We start from the raw sequence: 25,673 nt of genomic DNA, 5'->3' as shown, positions 1-25,673 counted from the left end.
ATTGAAATCTTAAGAAAAATTTTTTGTCGTTCTCGATATAAACTCCATCTCATAGACACGTATTAGTACGTATATTTTAATCTTGGAAAAGAATTTTTGAATCTGTAAAAGAGGAAAAAGTAATTGTTATACAAAAATTACGATTTATTTAGTCGGTATAAACGGCCTTTAGGCCCCTCCCCGTCATTAGTATTGAAAGAGTTAATATGAATGGTCAAACAAGCGGAAAATAAATCCCAGAACGTTTAATGAAATTTGGCACAAACAATTTGACATACGTATTACAAACGTATTACAAACGTTAGGACAAAGAATTAGAATCTTCGTATGTGTTTACATGTAGTCGTATATTAGCGAAAGATATACACTAATTTAGTTGTAATACAGACGGCTTTAGGATTCCTTTAAAGTATGATTCCTTTCCATCAATACTTTATATTATACGGTAAACTGCTATACTTTTTCTCCGGTAAAGTGAAGTTCATGTCATAATTGTCTCGTACAATGGTAGCGTATTCGCGATTCTATTATTCGTACAGCAGAAGTATATAGTGGCGAAAAATAAAACCGTAGCGAAAGGTTAATTACACTGGTCGACACTAGAATCCCTAAAAAAAGAGTCTGGTCATCGACTCATGTTTTTCGATGTTGACTTATATTGGCTTGCTTTATTATGGCAGCGCGAATCACCATCAGTGTTGCCAAATTCGTGGAACAAACGCATACGCGCTAGCGCTAATAATAAACTAATATGTTTAATAAATAGCATATAATATATTAATATTTCCTACTTTATAATCAATATTAATATTGATTATAAATATAAAAAATATAAAGGAACGCCGCATATTGAACCTTAATAGGTGCCGCAACTGATCATGATATAATGTTCGCATGCCCAGATAAGTCTCGCCATAGGATTTGTCGCACGAATCTGGAAACACTGATCACAGTGTGTAAGGAAATGGCGTGTTTATTGAAAAACTTATAGACATGAAATAACGCAAAACATTCTTTATTGTTGTATTTCATGTTATAATTATTGTAATAAGGAGATGTTATAGTTATAAAGAAATAATATAGTTGTGAAGAAATATATAATCTGTTTAATAAAAATATAAAATAAATAACAATAAATAAAGAGTAAAGTAAAAGTCCAACACATTTTTTAAATTGTCACACAATTAAAAAGAATAAATTACAAATAAAGAAAAGTAAAATGTAAAAAATATAATAAAATACTCAATTTAAATTCAAATAAATTACAAGTTTCGGCTACCGGATAAAGCCCTCAAACATTAACTTATCATAAAAATCGCTGTACAAAATTAATTATCGAAAATGTTCGCATATTCATTATAATCACAGCTCGGGTGAGTCTTGATGTAGAACTCGACATTATTCACATACGATTAAACAATCAAATGTGTTTCATATCTCTTGGAAAAAGTTCTAGTTGATAAAAAAGATAAAAAGACTTCTTACGAAAAAATAAATACAATCAAATTAACATACCGGAATTCTAACAAGTAATTAAAACTCACAAAAAATCATGTGTAAATTATTCAAATAAGTGTGTCCATATACTCGTATATAAGTATGAAAACCATTAGAATATATAAAGTTTAGTGGAACGCAGATGTATAAGATGGACATTGTGTATCGATTATTATGTACGCTTGCTGATACGGATCAACACGAACTGAGAGAAGAGACGGACTGTCAGTATCGAAAAGTAAAACTTTATTTACAATAGGTATATATGCCTTCAGTGTCAGTTTGTAAATTTAAATTATTTTTCTGCTTCTTAATATTGAACATCTCGGAAATTAAGCATTTCCTATAGCAAGACTCTTTATCTAAAATTTTAACATTATCCGATTGGAAATCATGATCATACTACAGCCTGTGCTCCGTTATGACAGAACGGAACAGAAGTATTATGTCTAATATGATTATGATGTTCTGTAATTCTGTTTTTCAATTGTCTTCCCGTCTGTCCAACGTACGACGCATCACAATTATTACATGATATCATATAAACTACATTGCTTTTAGATGTATAGGGACAAATATCCTTTTGTACTTTAATATTTACTCATTTTATTAGAATTATGAAAAGATACCCTGATGTCGTTTTTATTGAATCGTTTAAATTTTTCTATGTGAAAAGGAATAAATACCTTAAGCCAAAATGCAGATTCATTTGCATAGACATTGTCAACCAAATCTTTTCATACTATGTGTCTATTTTTAAGTAAATTTGTTATACGTTGATTAACTGTGTATAAAAATAAAAGTTAGTGGGTAGTCATTATCTAATAAAACGTTAATAATAAATATCAAATTTTTTGTATGAAATATAAAGTCAGAAAGTAAAAAAGCTCTGTTAACTAGCGAAAAAATTGTACTTTTCTTTTGTGCAATTGAATGATTTGAGTGAAAATTTAAAATCTCCCTGAGAAAGTAGGTTTATGAAAATATAAAATTTCAAATAAAAACATAGTTTCACATAATGATGGCCAGTATCAAATGTGTTCCGCGTACATCTTCACAAAAGAAAGGCGCCAGTGAGAAAGTAATAAAAACGGAATGTAAAATCAAAACAAAAAGGCCCGGCAGGTTTAACAAAAATTAGGGATGACGCAACATCCAAACCGAGACAAGACAAACATATCTGTTCCGGTTCACGTTTGTCATGAAACTAATCTAAATACGAAAGCATAAAGTGCAAGCACTAAGAACATATCCCCATCATTTTTATTTGACAGTTTGAGGACATGACTAGACTCTGTTTTTCTAGGAACTCTAGTCGACACCATTTTGGCCTTAAAGTAAATGAAGCTGTTTTTAATAGATTTTGATACGCTAATTACGAATTTGGCCCAGAAAATGTCATATTACGTCGAATTTTTGAGATAGGGTAAAGTCGCATAATATTAGATACCTTTCTTTAAAGGCTTGTAATTAATTTAATTTTAACCTCAATTTCTACCTTCATGTCAAATTAATGGGAAATATATTTAATATAATATATTATAAGACCGTATATGTGTGATAACACAAATTATAGAAATCAAAGTCTTAAACGGTCTAGCTGGATCTTAAATGTTTGTATGATTCTTGTGTGAATTTATATACTAATACTATGTAGTCTCCAGAAACGCGCGAAATGATTTTTTGGTCTTGAACACGCTAACTCTACTAAATTACCGCAATAATATCGAATTAAATTGACTAGCAATTTAACAAATTTCTGATGCTTATTCGCATCTTCGAAACAATCTTAATAATGTTGAATAACATATTAAAATCTGTAAATAATTAATTTTTATTGCAAAAAATATTACCTCGATCGAAAGTCGAACCCGGATCTCTTACAATTCGTGCAAGCGTCCTAAGCCTTTAGACTACCGTGGCCTTAGTAATATTCTTCGCAATAATTGGCATATGAATGAATAATTGGCATAATTACTAGTCAATTTAACTTGTGATAATACTGCGGTAGTTTAGTAGAGTTAGCGTTTTTAAGACCGAAAAATCATTTTGACGCGTTTCTGGGGAATACATACGTAGTATATAAATTTACACAAAAATATATTTAAGTTTTATCACCAAAAGTTAGTAATCGATAATAGCTATACTTTATTGTATGTGGAATTTTGTATCAAAAGTGTCGATTTTGATCATTCAGAAAAAGGGTTCCTAATATGACGTATGAGGATTTTCTTATATGAGGTGGTATCTTATAACAGGAAATTAAGAAAAAAATAAAAAAAAGCTTGTCATATATATATATATACGCTTTTATTATATTACATAAAAGTAGGAACAAAAAATTTAAATATTATATATAATAATTTATATAATTAGGCGAGTGTGCGTGCATGCGATAAATCTCAATAATAATAGAATCATCATTTTTAACATATCATTCGATAGTTTGCTTTGAGATATTGAATTGTTTAGTTGTTCTCATATTAGCTAGGAATACCCTGAGTATCTCATATTACGACTTTCACGCTTTGTGGTTGCACGATCACTAAATCTGATCTTTACAGATAAACAAATAATTATATCACGTATTTTCCTATCAATACGATCTTACTTTATCACTGCATGCAGATTTTATTACCCAATATTTATTTTTATATAATAAAATAATATTTAAAGAGAGAGAGAGAGAGAGACTAATCTCACTAAAATTTGATTCAATTTCATCCAATTTTACAAATCTTTTTTTTCAACGACTACACGCATAATCTAATAATAAATTTGCTATTAAATAGATTTCACACTAAAAGTAAAAAGTTCATGATAGAACCGAACACATGCCCTTATTAGTTTAGCATAAATCCCTCATATTAAAAGCTCGTCTCATAATAGGCGACCTTATCCTATAGTGCTTGGCATTAGATAATAGATGCACATTTCAGGCTGATTCCAATGAGCGACCACCCACTACCGCTCGGGTCTCAGCGGCCGAGCCACCAATCACTCACGTGACGCTCTGACTCAGGAGCGTCTCTAAATCTTAAAAGTGCTGATACTCTATTTTATAACTCGTTAAGACAGTAACGACATCGTTGCGCAGATATTTTACACTACCGTCGAAAAGTTTCTGGACATGGAACTTGAAATTGCATAACATTCAGGTCACCGTAACTTGGTAAAAAATCATTGCAGACAAAAAAATAAAAAAGCATTTCAAAGTTTGAAACTTATACAATACTTCACCATGTTTTTGACCGCTTTTCAGAAAATTTTGTTTTTACAATTCTGTATCTTAATAAATATCATGTTGTATTTTTTTAAATTACGTACATTTAACAATGCGCAGTTGGATAAAAAGTTTTTTTTCAAAAAGTTCAATATTTTGGAAAAACTACAAAGATTTACCTCCAAAATGCTTTTTTAAAAATTTTCTTATGATTTTTCTTGATTAAATTACACAATATTGAAGCTAAACTTGCATTGCTAATCAACGGTGAAATTTGTTAAAAAATTATCACAAAAAATTTTATCTTTTCAATTCTGTAGAATTAAATTTAAAAACGATCAGAAGCTTGTTAAAGTACAATCTTCGAGCTTCAAAATACTTTTTTAATTTGTTACGATGGTATTTCATCGAATTTTAATGTTGATTGTGAGCTATGCAGATTTAGCTTCAATGACATGTAATTCAGTCAAGGAAAATTGAAAGAAAATGTTTTAAAAAGCATTTTGGATGTAAATCTTTATACTGTTTTTTTTTAAATATTGAACTTTTTGAAAAAAAAAACTTTTTAAATTGTGCATTGTTAAATGTACGTAATTTTAAAAAATACAACATAATATTTATTAAGATACAGAACTGTAAAGATTTTGACAACTGACAAAAATTTTTTAAAAAGCGGTCAAAAGCATGCTACAATATAAGTTTCAAGCTTTAAATGCTTTTTTGTTTTTTTGTTTGTAATAATTTTTTACCGAGTTACGATGACCTGAATATTATGCAATTTTAAGTTCTATGTCCGGAAACTTTTCGACGATAATATATATATTATAGTAAAAAAAAACTGCGCAATTGTTATGAACTCACAACGACTGCATAACGAGTTACAGGAACTGAGGTCGTATCTTTTGTTATTAAAAAATATCTTTCTTGAAAATAACTTTTTTTCTTAAAAAATCAAGTACTAAATTTTCTATTATTATTGTATTAATACATAGGCTGTTAGAAAAGTTTCTGCAATCTAGTACTTCCAGTGGCGCCAACGTTCTACTATCATATCCGTAAAATTAGACGTTTTTTCTATAATTCAATTGACAGTTTGTATCCAAGCCAACTAGTTTTAATATTTTAAAAGAAGTTATTTTGTAAGAAAATGGAAATTTCGCGTGAAAATTTTCGGGCAATGATTTTTTACGATTACAAATGTAATCTAACTCCGAAACAATCTATTGATCGACTTCATTTGGCTTTTGGGGATGAAGCACCATCCAATAGGACTGTTTATAATTGGTTTGCCGAATTCCAGCGTGGACGTACCTTTCTTAGTGATGAATTCCGTGAAGGTCGTCCATCCACGTCTGTTGTTGCCACTAATGTTGATGCTGTGCGTGAAATGATTGAACGAGACCGGCATATTAACATACCGCGAGATTCAGGCATCCTTAGGCATAAACATGAAAACAATACATACGATTTTGCATGATCACTTGAGCGTATGGAAACTTTGCAATCGTTGGATCCCCCACAATTTGACCGAAGCTCAAAAACAGGCTCGTGTTAAATGGAGCAAAGAAATGCTCAAGAAATTCAACCGAAGTCGGTCAAATTTGGTCTACAATATTGTTACTGGGGACGAAACATGGATCTATTCGTATGAGTCCGAAAGTAAACAATAATCCACTGTTTGGGTATTTCAAAATGAACCGAAACCAACAAAAGTTGTTCGTTCACGCAGTGCTGCCAAGCAAATGATTGCTTGTTTCTTCGGTTATACCGGACATGTGACAACCGTGGCTTTAGAGGATCGAAGGACTGTAAATACTGGTTGGTATACGTATACAACAATTTGTTTGCCAGAAGTCATAAATGAATTGCGTAGAACAAACCGAAATCGTCGCATCATCCTTCATCATGACAACGCCAGCTGTCACACAGCACGTCAAACCGTTGATTTTTTATCCAGTAATAATGTCGAATTGATGACTCATTGTCCGTATTTACCTGATTTATCACCTAATGACTTCTTTTTGTTCCCAAACTTTAAAAATAAGATGTGTGGTGAGCGATTTGAGCCGCCTGAAGCAGCTGTTGAAACATTTCGTACACTGATATTTGAGGTTACAGCCTTAGAGTGGAAAAAATGCTTCGAAAATTGGAAATGGTCGAGCGTATGCAAAAATGTATCGATCTTAAAGGCAAATATTTCGAAAAACAATAAAGCCGAAATTTACCGAATTGTATATGTTTTCTTTCATATTGTTTGCAAAAACTTTTCCAGCAGTCTACACATATATATATGTAAAAGAAAACCACATGAGGATTTTCTTTCACGGTTACGCACTACGACACCGCTACACTTTTGGTTGACGGGAGGAGGTGTAGGAGAGTTGGAGAGTTCTCGACGACTCCGAATTTGCTGAAGTCAGAGGAGGAATTGCTATTCTACTGTATCTCTTGGTACAAGATAAAATCATCTACATAATTCGTCGGAGAGAGAAAACCTCCAGAACGAAGGATACCCGATCGATTCCACAATCGAAACCGTAGGGAAGGGAACATTGCTTTCGATTCTCATTTATAGGTTAGGAACGTGGATGTCTGTGCCGTCGCTTACTGTATGTAGTGTAAATATAATTTGAATAAATCTCATTTATAGCATCGAGCTGCCCATTTCTTCACGTTTGTGAGAGTCGACCTGAATGTGAATTCCATTCTTACAAATCGAAAGCTTGGACTCACCACGATGACGGAGCAGATCAAATTTCATCTCTACGTGATCGCGGAGGAAGGAGCGGATAAAAAGACAACTGTATACAAGTTGAAATGGTTCAAACCAGTAGGGACGGAACTATACTACGAATTACCAGTAGAGTTACAAAACATAAACAATCATCCTGAGCTCTACGCAATACAGAAGGTAAAGAACGTTCTATCTTCAATTAAAACTCGCGGAGCTTACCGTACTTTTACGCTCACATTACCACCGGAGATAATAACATTATATACCGATGACGATGGAGATATGGTATACAAAGGGAGTTACTTAAAAGAAACTACAACGCCTGAATACAATATAAAGACGACAAAAGGAAAGGAAGAGGACATATCCACACTTCTGCAACAAATAGTGTCTGCTACAAAGAAAGAAACATTATCAGAATCAACAAAAAAAAAGAATCTAAAGAAAATACGTGAAGACTTCGTACTAGAAAATTTCGATGGGAAAAACTTTCCGATAGCAAACTGGTTTCAAACGTTTGAAAAAGAATGTGCGCGATGCCAGATTACATCAGACGAAAATAAAATCCTAATACTACGTTTATTCTTGAGTGGGACAGCTAAAGATTGGTTTTCTTCGAAAGTAATTACAATAGGCTTAGATGGAGACTTTGAAACATGGAAAAAAACATTTCTAGACAGTTTCCGAGAAACAGGTTGGCACAAACATAAAGAGGCATATTCCTTTCGGTATATTGGTGGTAATTTAGTAGACTATGCTTTACGAAAAGAAAACTTGTTAGTCAACATTCGAGATAATTTTCCAATAGACATACTAATCGATTTAATTGTAACAGACCTACCAATAATGATACAGAATAGGATCGAAAGAACAAAGGTTACATCAATGGAGGATTTACTAACGGAGTTGCGGAAACTAGAGAGTCTAGTACAAAGAAGAAGGACATTTTCTAACGCAAACACTTTTAAGAACACTGACCAGCCCATTTCAAATTCAAATCAAAAGAACCAAACACAATCATCCACTAGCATAAACGCAGAAAGAAAACCTTGCTCATATTGTGATAAGAAAGGTTTTCCAGGAAGATTTCATCCGGAGGCACTATGCAGGCTAAAACAGAAAGAACAGATGGAACAACCGAAAAATATCAAGACTGTGAATAATGCTGCAGTGCAAAATACATTGAACGAATCCATAACCGACCAAAAAAACTAGTTCTGCTGCCGCTGATAACGCTAGAGGTATTTCTAAACGATAATAAAATACAAGGAATTTACGACCCAGGCGCAAACGTAACTCTTCTGAACTCGAAGATTATCAAGAAAATGGGTCTGACTACACAAAAAGATAGAAATACTTTCAAAACTGTCAGTGGCAGGAAAGACTTTGCAGGCAGATTATCTGCAAAAATAAGAATCCATAAGATAGAAAAAACAATGGAGGTTTTTGCTGTCGATGATGAGAACTTTGAGTATGATATTCTACTCGGTCTCGACACAATAAAGAACTTCTGCCTAAAACAGGACTACGACCTTAACATTTACCAGAAAATAAATTTGGAAAACAAAGAAGATAAAATTAAAGATTTTGGTACTAACGTAGAAAATCAAGAATATTTGCTAAACTTTAATGAAGGTATTCCGGTCGAGCAATTTAAAGCAAAACTAGATCATCTATCAGAAGAAAAAAAGAAAATTATTCAAACCATGATAAACAAATATGAAACGATTTTCGCCCAAAATAAATTTGACGTCGGCCAAGTTAAAGACCATGAAGCACACGTAAAACTTCTGGAACACAAATTCGTGGCAAAAAAGCCGTATCGATGTTCCATACTAGATCAAAAAGAAATAGAATATCAGATTAAAGAATTATTGAAAGCAGGATTGATTGAAGAATCATGCTCCCCTTTCGCATCTCCTGTCACACTCGCGTACAAACGAGAAGAGGGAACGAGAACAAGAATGTGCATTGATTTCCGAGAATTAAACAAATTACTTATATCGGAACCCCAGCCTTTTCCCTTAATAGAGGAAATTATTGCTAAGACTCGGGACGCAGAATGGTTCTCTACATTGGACATAAACTCCGCTTTCTGGGCGATCCCTCTACGGATCAAAGACAAATACAAAACTGCATTCGTAACACAAGATGGTCATTGGCAATGGAAGTGCTTGCCATTCGGTCTAAAGACGTCTCCTGCAATATTTCAACGAATACTAAGCAACATCATTCGTAGAAACAATCTGGACTCCTTTTGCATAAACTACATCGACGACATCCTTATTTTCTCAAATTCTTTCAAAAAGCATATGGAACATCTGGAGAAATTAGCGCAAGCTATCTGCAAAGAAGGATTCCGATTAAAATTCATCAAATGCAATTTAGCGAAAAACGAGGTAAAATACCTCGGTCATGTAATATCAAAGAATACGGTACGTCCATGGGAAGACAATTTGAAATCAATTAAAGAATTTCCAAGACCAGACTCCCGAAAGAAAATTCGTCAATTTCTGGGGAAAATAAATTTTTATCATAAATACATTGAAAATTCTGCACGACTTTTAGAGCCACTACAGAACTTACTCAGGAAGGACACTCAATTCTCATGGTCAGAAGATTGCCAAAGGGCATTTACGAGAGCGAAGAACTTATTGTGTTCACAACCGATACTAGCAATTTTTAATATAAACGCACCAACAGTGATCTACACAGATGCCAGCATCGAAGGTATAGGAGCTGTGTTAAAACAAAAACAACCAAATGGAGAATTAAAACCTATTGCTTTTTTTTCAAAGAAATTAAATAAATATCAAAAAAAAAAGAAAGCTATTTTTTTAGAATGTCTCGCCATAAAAGAAGCCATTAAATACTGGCAGTATTGGCTTATCGGAAAAAAATTTTTGGTTATAACCGACCATAAACCACTGGAAAGTAAAAATATTCGATCAAGACCGGACGAAGAATTAGGAGACATGACACATTTCCTGTCACAATTCGACTTCGAAATAAAATACGAACCCGGAAAAGATAATATAGAAGCGGATTGTCTTTCACGTAATCCCGTTCTCTCGAATTTACATAATTTAGAAGAACAGGTGAGAACAGTAAACTTCGTCACTATCGAAAATATAAAACAAGATCAACTTTCAAATAAAGATCTAGAGAAAAACAAAAAAAAGATCCTAGTAGAAAACGGAATATTTTATAAGTTAAAAAAAAAAAAAAACGAATAATAATTTCAGAAGAATTTGGAAAACAACTAATTTTGAGAATTCATAAAGATTACGGACACATTTGTAAAAACAAGATTATAGACAAGTTAAAGCACTCCTATTATCTGCGGAATATAGATAAAACAACGAAACAAATTTGCGAACGCTGTGAAATTTGTTCCAAAAATAAAACCCGAAGTAGGCATTACGGCCTTTTATCCAAACTCGGCCCACCAAGAGAACCATTTGAAATAGTGTCTTTGGACACGATTGGAGGATTCGCCGGAAATAGATCAACAAAAAGGTACCTACATCTCTTAATAGACCACTTCACTAGATATGCCTTCATACTAACATCAAAAAATCAAACATCCGAAGATTTTACAAAATTGATAGAGAAAATCCAAGACAAACATCAAATAAGGACACTACTTACTGATCAATACAGCGGTATTAACTCGAACTCATTTAAGAACTATTTAAAGAATCAAAATATAAATCTAATTTTTACGGCAGTAAACTGTCCATTTTCCAACGGACTGAATGAACGACTCAACCAGACTCTTGTGAACAGAATCCGATGTAAAATAAATGAAACAAAAACTCGAGCCTGGTCGAAAATTGCGGACGAATGCACAGATCAGTATAACCGGACAGAACATTCAGTAACCGGATTCAGCCCAGAATATTTACTATTCGGAAAAGTTGATACGGTAGTCCCAGAGGAATTATTAACAAAAAGAAATTTGATTAGAGATAGAGAATCGGCGTATAGGAATTCCCTAAGGAACCACGAATACAATAAATCAAGATACGATAAAAACCGGAAAAATTTTAACTTCAATGCCGACGATTGGGTCTATGTTGAAAACGGATCAAAACTAAATAGAAGAAAATTGGACGAAATTAGACTCGGTCCTTTTCCAATAGTTCGAAAGATTTCCAACACCATTTTCGAAATAGACTCCGGACACAAGAAAAGAGAATCAAACTATTATCACATTTCGAAACTCCTACCATACACCGGACCTGGAGATCTTCGGTGATTCTGTGGGCATGTCCCCCCCCCCCTCCTTTTTCTCTTTTTCTTTTCCTCTCTCTTTGAACACGGGGGGGGGGATGTAAAAGAAAACCACATGAGGATTTTCTTTCACGGTTACGCACTACGACACCGCTACACTTTTGGTTGACGGGAGGAGGTGTAGGAGAGTTGGAGAGTTCTCGACGACTCCGAATTTGCTGAAGTCAGAGGAGGAATTGCTATTCTACTGTATCTCTTGGTACAAGATAAAATCATCTACATAATTCGTCGGAGAGAGAAAACCTCCAGAACGAAGGATACCCGATCGATTCCACAATCGAAACCGTAGGGAAGGGAACATTGCTTTCGATTCTCATTTATAAGTTAGGAATGGATTTATAAGTGGATGTCTGTGCCGTCGCTTACTGTATGTAGTGTAAATATAATTTGAATAAATCTCATTTATAGCATCGAGCTGCCCATTTCTTCACGTTTGTGAGAGTCGACCTGAATGTGAATTCCATTCTTACATATATATAGATTTAGAAGAGCAGGGAAGAAGTTATTGCAATTGCCTTTATATTATAGATATGTGGATGACATTATTTTTGCAGCTCCATAGTCACAATTAAATTACTATTTTTATTTAAATTATTATTAAACACTTTTAATTCTATGCATGCAATTCACTATAAGATTAATAATGACAACAGACTCAATTTTTTGGATGCCACAGTGATATTACATTTTATCATTTTCGATAGATATTCTAAATCAATGTTATCGGATAGGTATCTTAGCTTCTATTCGAACTATTCTATTTGTCACAAGAAAGATGTAGTGTATGGTATGGTAAACAGAGTTCTTTCACTTTTCCATGACTAAAAAAATTTCAAAAATATTATAAGCATTCTTTTAGATAATGACTATCCGCTTGCTTTTATTTTTCCACAATTAGACAAAGGCTTAAATTCCACTCCTATCCCCATCCTATCTCCATTCATGCTTAATAAAAATCAAAAATATTTTACTATCCCGTTTGTAAAATTCATTTTTGAGAGCTTTATGCCTGTAACTCTTGGCATACATCTTACAGCTTTCACCATATCTAACACTCTAAAGAAATTTATTATTACACAGGGGCAAGGACCGTTTAGATAAGTTTTTAAAATAGGGTGTAGTCTATAAAATTGAATGCTTGGATTGTGAGGCTAATTACGTTGGTCAGACAAAAAGGTGATGACAAACTAGAATAAATGAACATCGATTTGATATTAACAAGAGAACAGGGTCTTCATCAATACTTCTGACTATCGTACTAGTTTTAATCATGAATTTAAAAAATCAAAATTTTGGATAATAAGCTTTACTATAAAAAAAAAATTATTTCTAAAATGATTTACATTAAAAAACAAAACTATGATTTGAATAGACAAACAGATTGACAGACAGATCCGCTGCCTGACATACGAGGTCTGTTCAAAAAGTATCGCGAATTTTGAATTTCCGCGGGTTACGTATATTCGATTTTCGATTTTTTGTGGCGTTATGTTGGTACTCATGTCTCTCACTTATGCCGACAAGTTCGGCCATTTTGAATGTTCAGTTAATTTTTGACAGCTGCTTTGCTTGCACGTGTTTTGCTTCGTCTTCGATTTTTGCCTATTCCAAAAAATGGATCAAAGAATCTGTATCAAATTTTGTGTGAAAAACAAAATTAAGTGCGCGGACGCATTCCGAATGTTGACTGTGGCATATGGTGAAGCTACCTTGGACCGAAGCAACGTTTATCGGTGGTACAAAATGTTCTCAGAGGGCCGAGAAGATGTGAACGACGAAGAGCGTGCCGGACGCCCGAGCACGTCAACAACAGACGAAAACATTGATGAAGTGAAGAAAATAGTATTGGCCAATCGTCGAATCACCGTTAGAGAGGTTGCTGAGGACCTAAACATATCGATTGGCTCGTGCCATTCGATTTTTACCAATGATTTGGGCATGAGACGGGTCGCCGCGAAATTCGTACCAAAATTGCTCAATTTCGACCAAAAACAGCATCGCATTAACATTGCTAAGGAGCTGTTGGACTCTGTCCGCGACGACCCAAATTTGCTCCAGAGGGTCATAACTGGTGACGAATCATGGGTTTATGGTTATGACGTGGAAACCAAAGCTCAATCATCCCAATGGAAGCTGCCGCACGAGCCAAGACCGAAAAAAGCGCGCCAAGTTCGGTCGAATGTGAAGGTTTTGCTTACAGTTTTCTTCGATTGCAGGGGCGTGGTGCATCATGAGTTCTTGCCACAGGGTAGAACGGTCAATAAGGAATATTACCTGCAAGTTATGCGCAATTTGCGCGAAGCAATCCGCCAGAAACGCCCGGATTTGTGGAAGAACAAAAATTGGCTTTTGCACCATGATAACGCCCCTGCTCACACATCGTTGCTTGTGCGCGAATTTTTGACCAAAAACAACACACTAATGATGCCGCAGCCACCGTATTCCCCAGATCTGGCCCCCTGTGACTTTTTCTTGTTCCCGAAACTGAAGAGGCCCATGAAAGGACGACGCTACGCTACGATTGAGGAGATAAAGACGGCATCGAAGGAGGAGCTGAACAAGATCACAAAAAATAATTTTTTGAAGTGCTTCGAGGATTGGAAAAAACGTTGGCACAAGTGTATAATATCTGATGGGGATTACTTTGAAGGGGACAAAATAGATATTCATGAATAAATAAATAATTTTTGAAAAAACACAAAATTCGCGATACTTTTTGAACAGACCTTGTATATATTAATAATATATACATGTATATACGTGTGTACGTGCGTTATGGGGAGGGTGCGTGCACGTTCAAAAGGAATAACAAACGACTTACTTTCTGCGGTTGATCCACGGGATCCCGAACTAACGTTGCTCGACGAACAGCCCCGCTGTCCACGCAAGAGCGCCAAGAGGATGATCCATTGCTTGATGAAAGCACAAGGCGTATGACGAGTATTGAGATATGCGACAAAATAAAATCGGAAAAGGCACTAGTTGTCTTTTGCGAATTGGCACGATGCGGACTGAATTTTTTCGAAATTGACGTGGACTGACTAAACTGACTATATCTGAGTACACTGATCCTCTGCGCTTCCGCGGGATCTCTATTCATACTCCGACAAAAGGGCGTAATGCCCTTTATCTAGGATGCAACAGTTGCAATGTCTCGCAAGATTTATGATGTTTATAGCATCCTGTCGTTGTTGATCTAAAGCATTGTTAAGGGGATTTCTAGAAGAAATGATTTATGTTTTTCTCTAAAAGCCAAGATTGCTCCAGTCGAATTTGTTATTCTCGCGGAAAATGTGGTTAGGTAAACAGGCGGTTATCGTCCACAAGTAGTTTTACATGCAGGGCAACCATTATTAGTCGCGAGTCCGACTTTTAGATAACGTTACCGTGGAAAGTTATCTATGCGTTTTACGATTTTTTAAATGCGACGTAGCGCCTGTTTTCCTAAGATGAAATTGTCATTCCGACGATAAGGCTTGGATTTTATTATCGCGTGATACATTTACGCAATCTTGTCATTTTTTCGGGCCCGCATTAAAATTGTTATTCCTTTCTGGTTGATTAGCGTTTTACGAGCTTCGCGGAGCCCGCTCGGTCCCTCTTTTTAGATCCGTCAGATCGTTATTAGCGGGCTCCACTCGAATCTCATAGGCGCCGCCCATAGTCGCGACGTGAAGCCAACTCTTTCAAAAGAAAAGAATCGTAACGTCTATAGGACGTAACACCACTAATGTCTGATATTTAGCTCGAAGTATGTCCAGATGAGAAAGTTGAGTTACACAGAGATTATAATTTTGAGCAAGCACATATAAGAAAAATAGAGAATCTTCTTTCACACATGGATCAATATGTGTCATTGCACAGCTTAGATACGATATATAATTTCATGCAAAGATGTCAACTATTCATTTGAGATACAGCCAAGAATAAAATTAAGTGCATGAAATGAATTTGTGTGTATTTCTTTCTCTTTATTAAGAGATAAAGCTGCGATACTATGTAATAGAGAATTTAATTGTAAATGTAAAGATTTTAGAGGATTTTGTAACAAGATGTCTTTTAATTGTTTCAAAACATCTTGTCTCAGTTGAATTGTGATGCCGAAAACATGTTAAATCCTGGAATTACAAGTTACATAATAATGTACGTATAATACTAATAAGTACGTACTAATAAGTACGTATAATAAGGTCGAATTATAATTCACTAAACAATTAGGTTTATGCAAGACATCAACATTCAGTAATTATTGAATGTAGTCTCCTCACCTTCTTTAGGTTGATAAAATTAGACTCATTCGACGCGTTTTTGCATTACATGAATAAATGGCAAAAAAATGTGTCGCTCTGCCCCGCGAACTGAGTTATTGATTGTTAAAGTTGACAGATATCCAGATTAGGAAATCTGTTGCATCGATGGCATAGAGAGTTTTCTGCTTTACAAATATTTAAGACAAATACTCTGCTGTAAAAATAAATTTATATAGAAAATAATTTGTATTCTTAAAGCAAAAAATGTGTTCTTAAAGCAAAGAATTTGTGTAATTGAAGCAGAAAATACTTATTCTAGCTTTAATTACATGTTCTCAGGTCCTTCTATGCCATCGATGTGACAGATTTCCTAACTTGAATATCATTAACAACTTTAATATCTTGGTCCACGGAGTAAAGCGATTCATTTTTTTTGCCAGATTTGTTTATTTCACGTGCAAAAACGTGTCGAATAAGTCTAATTTGTGTAATTGCAGAAGCAGAAAATCACTTACGTGTACCTCTATGCCATCGATGTGACGGATTTCCTAACCTAAACTCATCCCACTTTAATTCCAAAAGTACACTAGTTTATCATCAACCACAGGAAACAGACATGTGTCATGTGACCATGCATTGCCAGCGCCACATTTGCTTCTTGCGCCAAAAATTTCAAAAGGACAAATCCCCCACTTCGTAGCCGGCGACGACGATGTTTCTTAATCTTAATATAAAAGTTTCAGATTTGGATTTTGCAATATCTCGGCTCGTAGGATACGTAGAGAAAAAATAAAAATATTATACTTTCATTATATATTTAGACCGAATGCAATCGATTAAGCACACTTAGAACCTAATCAGTTCAGCTTTTATTGAGATCCAATAATCTCAATCCATGGCAACTCGCCGGCTCGTGTAAAATAGCCACGGCAGTGTCGCGTAGCTTAGCGCCGAGAGCACATTACGAGGACAAGTCAATAAGTTTTTTAGAAAAATATAGCAAAACGCATTTTTTTTTATTGATTTATTTTTATTTCTCAACATAGTCTCCTTTCAGCTCGATACACTTAATCCAACGATTCTTCAACTTTTTCAAGCCGTCCGAATAATATGATTTGTCCAATCCTATGATAGATTTTAGAAACATTTCTGTTGAAACATTTCATGTAACATTTTGTAGAATCCTTTATGTTGCAACATTTTATATGATATATTACAGAATCATTTCAGAATTGTTGCACATGAAATGTGAAAAGTGAAAACCTTTCTGAAAATTTTCCGCAACAACCGTATGAGACCTAAAAACATTTTTTCTCATAATTTTTCAAAAATCTTAAAATGTCTCAGAAAAAATGTCATATTTAATTGTAGATTGTGCACTTTCTCATACTCATAAATACTCATAAATACTTATAACATACAATCAGATTGTATTTTATGAATATTTATGAATATGAAAAAGCATAATCTATAATTAAATGACTTTTTTAAAGACATTTTGAGATTTCTGAAAAATTATGAGAAGTTATGGGAAAAATGGTTTTCAGGTGTATGATGAAATATGAAAAATGAAGTATTTTGTATGAGAAAATATGAAAACATACATCATATCTGAAAGGAGAAATTTTACGAATGATAACAAAACATAAAAAATTCATCAATCATTTTTTTTATTACATTTTATAAATATTTATAAATATTTATGAGAATAAAGCGATAAGCGTTATAAGAAATTATATTATTTTTTATTAATTATTGGAAAAAAATATTAGAAAATCTAAAAAAATTTCTCATATGTTAAATAATAAAGAGCATACAGCCACGACAAAGGATGTAAACAAGTTGTATACTTTTAAAAAATTTTTCGAATAAATAAGTAGACGTTTCGGTCAAGATTTGACCACCCTCAGTACAATAAAAGATGACATTAAAAACTTATAACTAAAACGCAAGTCAAAAGTTAAAATAGTAATAAATAGACTAAAAATTATATGATATTAGCAAACAAAATTACATAACTTTGTTCTTCTTCGCATTAATATAAATATAAAAATAAGAGCAAGAGTCTTGTGTCAACTGTACTAAACTGTTTGTCATTATTCTTAAAAAACGATGCAACCTTCATAACAAGATACGCAATTACCCAGTTCTATTGTAGAACAAAAATACAAAAGAAGAATTAATTTAACCAAAATATACCAATGGTAAAATCGGAGAAAGAGGAGATCCCATGGGCAGACCAAAAATTTATTCATAAATATCGTTATTAAATTTAAAGAACGTAGAATTAAAAATGATGGAGATGGCTCTTTTAAACTCAAGATAGGTGATAGAAGTATTCTTACAAATCAAGTCCCATCTACTCAATACACTCTTTAACGCCAACTCCTTAGGTATATTAGAGTACATAGACACAATGTCAAAGGAAACTATACGATAATTTTCCTGCAAAGGCAAGCCATTGATTTTTTTAACCAACTCGAAGCTGTTTTTTATATAACCAAAATTTTTATTTAGACTTTTTCAATGATATCTTTTAAATAAACCGCTAACTTGTAGAAGGGACTATTGATACAACTAACAATCATTCTTAGAGGGATACCCTCCTTGTGTACTTTTGGCAGCCCATATGATCTCGGTAGATTTCCATCGGAAACATACAATTTTTTATATACCACTTGATCTATAAAACCCTTTGATTTCTAAAATGTTAAGAGCGATCGTATTACCGTAGTCAATTTAGTTGGTAGGATCTTTTTTTATCATTCTGTAAGTGTTATTATCTTATTATTAAGAGAATTTCATGCATTTTATATATGTAGTCATTCAAGGTTAAAATCACTGTGGTGTTGCCCTTGTCAGCTCTAGTAATTAAAAGATTGGATGATTAGACACAAAAAGCTTGAGTTCATTCAGTCCAAGACTTAATAAGGTGTCAATTGAGCTATTAGGAGAACTGTATTTTATACTATTAAGAATGGGTATGCTATCTTTTCTTATTTGATTCTTTGTTCGATCATCTGACTTAACAATATTATTTTCTATGTGTTTAATGAATTCAAACATAATTTTATCTTTATTTGTGACAATGTTAGGTAGATTGAAACGTTGTCCCAACTGTAAGATATATTTAGCTTTGTCAGGAATATCTATATTGCTAAGATTAACTAGCCAATCATTGCGGAAATGATACATATTAAAGTGCAAAAAAATGGTTTAAACAAACAGAGCGATACTGAAAGGTCCCCGAAGTCTATCTCCCACTTATTGAAAATAGTTTTAAGTCCCATTCCTAACATTTTCTCCTTCCTTTCTTTTCTTTACCCCTTCCCTATTCTTCCTTAATATAAATATACCATGGTTGTTGGTCTTTGTCAGTATTAGGACGATAAAATTAATTATTACTTAAACGTGTTACATATCTTGATGTACTCCAATGAATCTCCGTTCCCTGAGATAGTAAGTTATCTGTTTTTCATAATTTTGTTATTTGGCTGCTAAAAAATTTTATTGGTCAATAAATTGTGCTTACAGAAAGAACAAAGGAAATATATTTTGATTAAATTAATTCTTCTTTTGTATTTTTGTTTTACAATAGAACTGAGTAATTGCGTATCTTGTCATGAAGGTTGCATCGTTTTTTAAGAATAATGACAAATAGCTTAGTACAGTTGACACAAGACTCTTGCTCTTATTTTTATATTTATATTAATGCGAAGAAGAACAAAGTTATGTAATTTTCAACGAACTATTGCGTTTGCTAATATCATATAATTTTTAGTCTATTTATTACTATTTTAACTTTTGGCTTGCGTTTTAGTTATAAGTTTTTAATGTCATCTTTTATTGTACTGAGGATGGTCAAATCTTGACCGAAACGTCTACTTATTTATTTGAAATAAAATTTTTTTAAAATGTACAACTTGTTTACATCCTTTGTCGTGGCTGTATGCTCTTTATTATTTAACCTTTGTAATTTATTTGAGCCACTTATTAACAATTTTAAATTTAATTTCTCATATTTCTTACCGGATCACTATGAGAAATTATTATATTTTTTATTAACTGTTGGGAAGAAATACGAGAAAATATTCGAAAATCTGAAAAATTTCTCATAATTTCTCATCGGATCGTTATGAGAAATTATGATATTTTTTAATTGTTGTTGGGAAAAAATGTGAGAAAATATAAAATCTGAGAGAAATGTCTCATAATTTCACATAATTTCTCACAAATTATGTATATGAGAAATTATGAAAGATTTTATGAGAAATTATGAGAAAAACTACAATACTAAGGTAAGAATAACATTTTACTGTGACCCGGTTGCTGAATAAAAATTGTTAAGCATTTTCTAAGTCGTTGAAAGTGGCCAAAAACCTCATTCTTTGCATTTTTAGGTTAGAATATCTCAAAAACTTGACGTGATACGACATTTTCGGGACCAGATTCATAATTAGTGCATCAAAATCTATCAGAAACAACTTTGTTTACTTTATGGCAAAAAAAAATTGAATTTTTGTCGACCAGTGTTATTGCTGTGCACGTGATAGCTTCTGCTTAGAAGCTTCGCTAGGCAGATTATACGTATGCGGATAGATTATGGCTTTTAGATTAAGAGTGCAGCACTAGCTATAACCGTTTAGAAAAACGATCTTTATCACTGTAGAAGTATAACATAAAACGCGAGCTCATATAGTAATTAAATACGAAGAGAAAGGCTTATACGTAAGTCTTCTTATTAAATTTTTAATTGACAGAGTAAATTGGAGCAAATTGAAGTGAATTAACGTATATGTTTTTGATGTAACAAATTCTATCCAATGTACCTTATCTCACATCTAATTCAATCTCGCATCAATTTAATTCCATTCGTATCATTCGTCGTATAAAACGACAATTTATGATGACTACAATCTACTGGGTATCGTATAGATTCATCATTATACGAGCTCGCGGACAGATTACACTGTTAAATACACGCTATTCGGAGAAGTGTTTCCCAAAAAATGTTTCTCAAGCTATTCGTATAAAGCATGAAAGTACACGAACACAAGTCGTGTGAAATTTTCAAATTTCAAAAATAAGGAAGGATCATTTTCCGGGATCCAGGACGAATTGGGAAACGCTGAACCGGAGATTCTTAATAAATACATCAAGCGGCTTATTAGCGTACGCAACACGCGTCTCTAACTCGCATGAACGAGCGATTCGTCGTCATCGTAGGCTTCAGGCAATGATCTTAAAAAAAAACGTTTGATTACAGCGTCCACGACAAGAAGCACATGTCCCACAGACATAACCCCGCGGCATATGTCGAGAGTTATGACGGACCGGCGATGGGATACGGCGAGCGCGAGAGGATCCCCGATGCCCACCAGAGCACGTCGCATCATGACTCGCGATATTCTGATCTGACATCTAAGTAAGTGGAGCCGTCTCACTCACAGGATCATTATTATCATTATTCCAAGCGATGAATTCTTTCGCAATCACCAATATCGCCATGCATCTCAATCGAGACGCTGAAAATGATACGGTATCAACGCGTTGCACCGTGTTTAACGTGGCATCGTTGTAACGTTACATTCCTTTCGTTTCCTTCTCCCTCTCCCCCCTCTCTCCCCCTCTGCCCCCTCCCTCCTTTCCTCACTCCCTCTCTCTCCCCCTCCCCTTTTATCCCTCCCCCCTCTCTCTCTTCCCCCTCTCACTCCTCTCTACTTTTTTCTCCTTTTCTCTTGTTTTAACTTTTAATATTAGTATATGATGGTTTTTGGTACTTTTATTGAGCTTTACTATACATGATAGGTCTTTTGTATCCTAGATTAATTTTTTTCATTTTTAAGTACATACAAATTATTAAGTGATTTTTACATATACTTTAATATTTTTAGAAAATATTTATGAAATTGTACATTTATCAAAAATTGTATATGAATGTCATAATTATAGTCAACAAAATGAAAAAATAAACTTTTTTATATAAAAATGCAAAACTCTAAAACAAAAATATTTAAAGAAAAAATACGTTTCAAAATCTTTTGTCTGTTCAACAATCAAATCTGTAATAGAGTCGAAAAATAAGAGTGAAAAACATAGTAGTGAAGTAGAACAGTTATCCGGAACATTTGGACCACAATCTTCCTGAAACTTATAGTCATCAAAGCCTTTATTTCCTTTTTCCCAAATGTTATCAAGATTGGTTAATCGTTCATTGAGAGGCGTGTCATTGTCATAATCGTAAATAAAGTAATTTTCTGGGTGATCGCTCATTTCATCGTCAATAGACATATCATATTTCGACTCAGGAGCATTTTCAGAATTATTTTTAGTATCATCGAATCCATCGTCAGATTCATTATCGCTTGAAATTTTTAGTTTCATAGTATTTTTTCTGAATATCCAAAGGAACGAAGAAAATTTATATAACTTTTCGGATAACGTGAATCCAAAAAAAAAAATCTTATGCAAACAAATTTAATAATTTCAAAAATTTTGAAAATTGGAAGTATACGAAACAACGAAAAATGGAGTAAAATAAATAATATGGATAAGTAAATAATTAAATAAATAATATGAAGACTGATGTCGATATGCAAAGAACCAAAAGCTCGTGCTCACAAAACCCTGCTGGACCAACAGTCCAGGGAATTTATAAAACTCAAAGTATCTGAAAAATCACATATGATCGGATTTTATACTTTTATGCGCCGGCGAAAATATTTTGGTAGAGAGTTTGTAATTCTCATATAGCCGCCACCTAGCGGCAAAATGCAAAAGTTAGGAATTTAAAAATAAAAAGAAAACAAGTGAGAAGTATATACCTCACTGAATAAAAGGGATAACAAAATTTAATGATATAACGCGATTGCGCAAAAAAAAAAAATAATTGCAAAATTGTTTTGTATCGCATTTTTTTAATGCTTATTACGTATAAAACATTCTGTTTTGAGTAAAAGAATATTAATATTATGAAAACAAGCAGATACAGTATGAAAAAACTAAAAAAATAAAGCTTATATATGCAAAAATTGAAATTTCGATCTCTTTATCGCAGAATTTATGTTTATAAAAAATAATCTAACCTAGAGAATATCAAAAAAATATATGTTTTTTTGCAACATTAGAAGAGTATTTGGTCAAATTTTCAAATCTTTATACTTAATACTTTCCAAGAAATCGATTTTTTTTTCAAAAAAGCACCTTTTTCCGACTTTAGTGTGTTATACTTACATATAAACAATTGGATTAAAAAACATCAGAATATATTAAATGATAATTTATTTAGCTATCTGAAAAACCAAACTTCACAATTACTTTTGCAAAATTGTAAAATTTACAAGGCAAAATTGTATAAAAAAGAAGTGGTAAGTATACTTATCGCTGGCACTGACAGGGTTAAGACAGTCTTAAATATAAGAATCGACTATAAATATCGACTTATTTCGCGTCATGAAGTTAGTACTGAATCTTTCCTTGTGCAAATAAATCTAGTTATATGATTTATTAGTATATGGATTTCAGTTTAAGTTTCTCAGACTAAAGCGTAATTGTTTTATCAATGAGTTGTTTTGCCAATAATCCCATAATTGATTTTTTATATTAATAATAAATTAATCAAAGGTTTCAATATTTAACAAATAAATTAAGGAGAAATAGCCCATGTGAGCACAAATATTTTTTGTGAAATTAATTGTCATATATTAAAAAATAAATAAATAGGTTACAGACGTTTTAATCGTAATTGTGTCTTTTCAAGTGTGAACGTAATATAGACCAGTATATAAAAGCATTCCAATAAAATAAGGTTGTTAACAGTAAAAAGTTATCAGAATTGAAAAAACATTGTTAAATTGTAAAGACTACTTCTTCATCTGTCGTATCTTGATGGATACTCAAACTGATAAAAAAGTCACTATAATAAATTAAGTAGAATAAAAACTTTCTTTCAATATCAGCAATCATAAAAGTAATTAAATAGTTAAAATAATGTTTCTTTAACTTACTTGAGAACAGATTAATAACATTCTGTACAAATTGATCAGCAAACGCTGAACATAAAATTACGAATGAGAGGTCAAGACAAAGAATTGTTTATAACAAGTTAAAATTCTGAAGTACGAAAGTGGCATCTATACACAAACAAGATCATTATAAAATGGGTCTAATATGGTAAATTGGTATCACTTTTAAGCCATTTCTTTGCTTTTTTATGTGAATTGCTTCTGATATAAGTCATCTATCGAGAATTTTTTCTTCATCGTAAGTAGTAATACAGTGAGTATTCTAACTCGGGAACTCCAAGAGGAATGCGCGATGCGGGGGATTCTTCGGAGGTAAGGGTATGACGTCATGCGGAATGATAGTAAGACATCACAGATTTTGGGGACTGTAATCACGTACTAAAAAACATTACAAAAAAAGGAATATTACCATGAACAAAAAACAATACAAAAAACAAATGGTTATAAAATGAAAAATGTTACAAAGGTTATTCGCCGGTATATGCTCCAACCGTTTTTCGGCCAAGATATGGCGTAATGTAATTTTTCTAGAAACAACATTTATTAATTATTTTAAATAAATACGACCAAGTTTCATAATTAATCGATTGAGTGCCAATATCTAGCTGCTATCGATATCGATGATATTGAAACGCAATGTCTCCCTCCCTTGATAAAAGAGCCTCGATCGTTTATCCTTTTTTTGGGAGGGGACATGACAATCGAACATATTTTTGCAATATGTTACAAGGTTAGTAGAAGAGTAAGTGAAACTCGATAGAATAGTATTTTTATAAATTTTTATGAGGATAGAAGCATGTCTAAGATAAGTATTGTACATAAAGATTGGTCGCGATAGAAATGATTGACATTTCGAGCGCCGACATCTGGCTACTATTAAAAATCAGAGTAATTGTGTTTTTATACGTATATGAGACAAAAGGAATTTAAACACTTTAAGTGAAACTCTTGAATTTTAAAATTTCTTAAGTTTATAAGGATGTTATAAGGATGAATTTTGAAGCATTCCTAAAAAAAAAATTAGAAAAAACGATACACCTACTCCGGTTGAAGACAAGGGTTACAGTATGAATTTGGGTCTCAAAGTGTACAGTCTAGAAGCGAGCTTTCTTAAAGTCGTATTGTATAGTATACTGATGGAAAATATAGTGCATATTGTTCGTAATATACCAAAAGAAGATCTGATGGATATCGTCAACAAAGTATTCGAAGATGTGAATTTTGAAGCAATAATGGACAATGATGAGGACGCATTATCGGAAGATGGCGACTATAATAGTGGTCAGAGTAAGAATCAGAGTGAAGATACTAAGAGCAAAATAGTATATCCTGAGGATGTAATGGCAATGAACGTGCTAACGAAATAGTGCGTGATATATTTTTATTATACAACGGATGGTTCGTCAATTTTGTGCACATTGTGTATGATGAGATTAACGGACATCGAACATATGTACACCATTCGTAAACATGTTATTAGATCATATGCAGCCATAGATGGCAAATACTGTTCAGAGTGCAGAAGTCCGTGTTATATAATATTTTTGTAATATATGCCCTATTTGTACAAATTAAAAAAGACTTGAACAGGACAAGTAAAACATTGTATATAGGCAGTGTATATATATATATATATATATATATATATA

The 25,673-nt window shown here is 33.1% G+C and overlaps 1 protein-coding gene across 1 annotated transcript in view; it reads left to right on the top strand.

Moving 5' to 3' along the window:
* LOC108748843 (prominin-like protein) overlaps positions 1 to 25,673 on the top strand; it is a 220,284-nt gene that overhangs the window by 162,245 nt on the left and 32,366 nt on the right. Inside the window, exon 10 of the mRNA XM_018487216.1 lies at positions 21,267 to 21,425. Within this exon, the coding sequence (XP_018342718.1) occupies positions 21,267 to 21,425 (159 nt within the window). The remainder of the gene's footprint in view (positions 1 to 21,266; positions 21,426 to 25,673) is intronic.

This window comes from Trachymyrmex septentrionalis, unplaced genomic scaffold (genome assembly GCF_001594115.1).
Source record: "Trachymyrmex septentrionalis isolate Tsep2-gDNA-1 unplaced genomic scaffold, Tsep1.0 scaffold249, whole genome shotgun sequence".
NCBI lineage: Eukaryota > Metazoa > Arthropoda > Insecta > Hymenoptera > Formicidae > Trachymyrmex > Trachymyrmex septentrionalis.
Note: the sequence above shows the minus strand (reverse complement) of the source record. Positions and strands in the feature narration are given on the sequence as shown.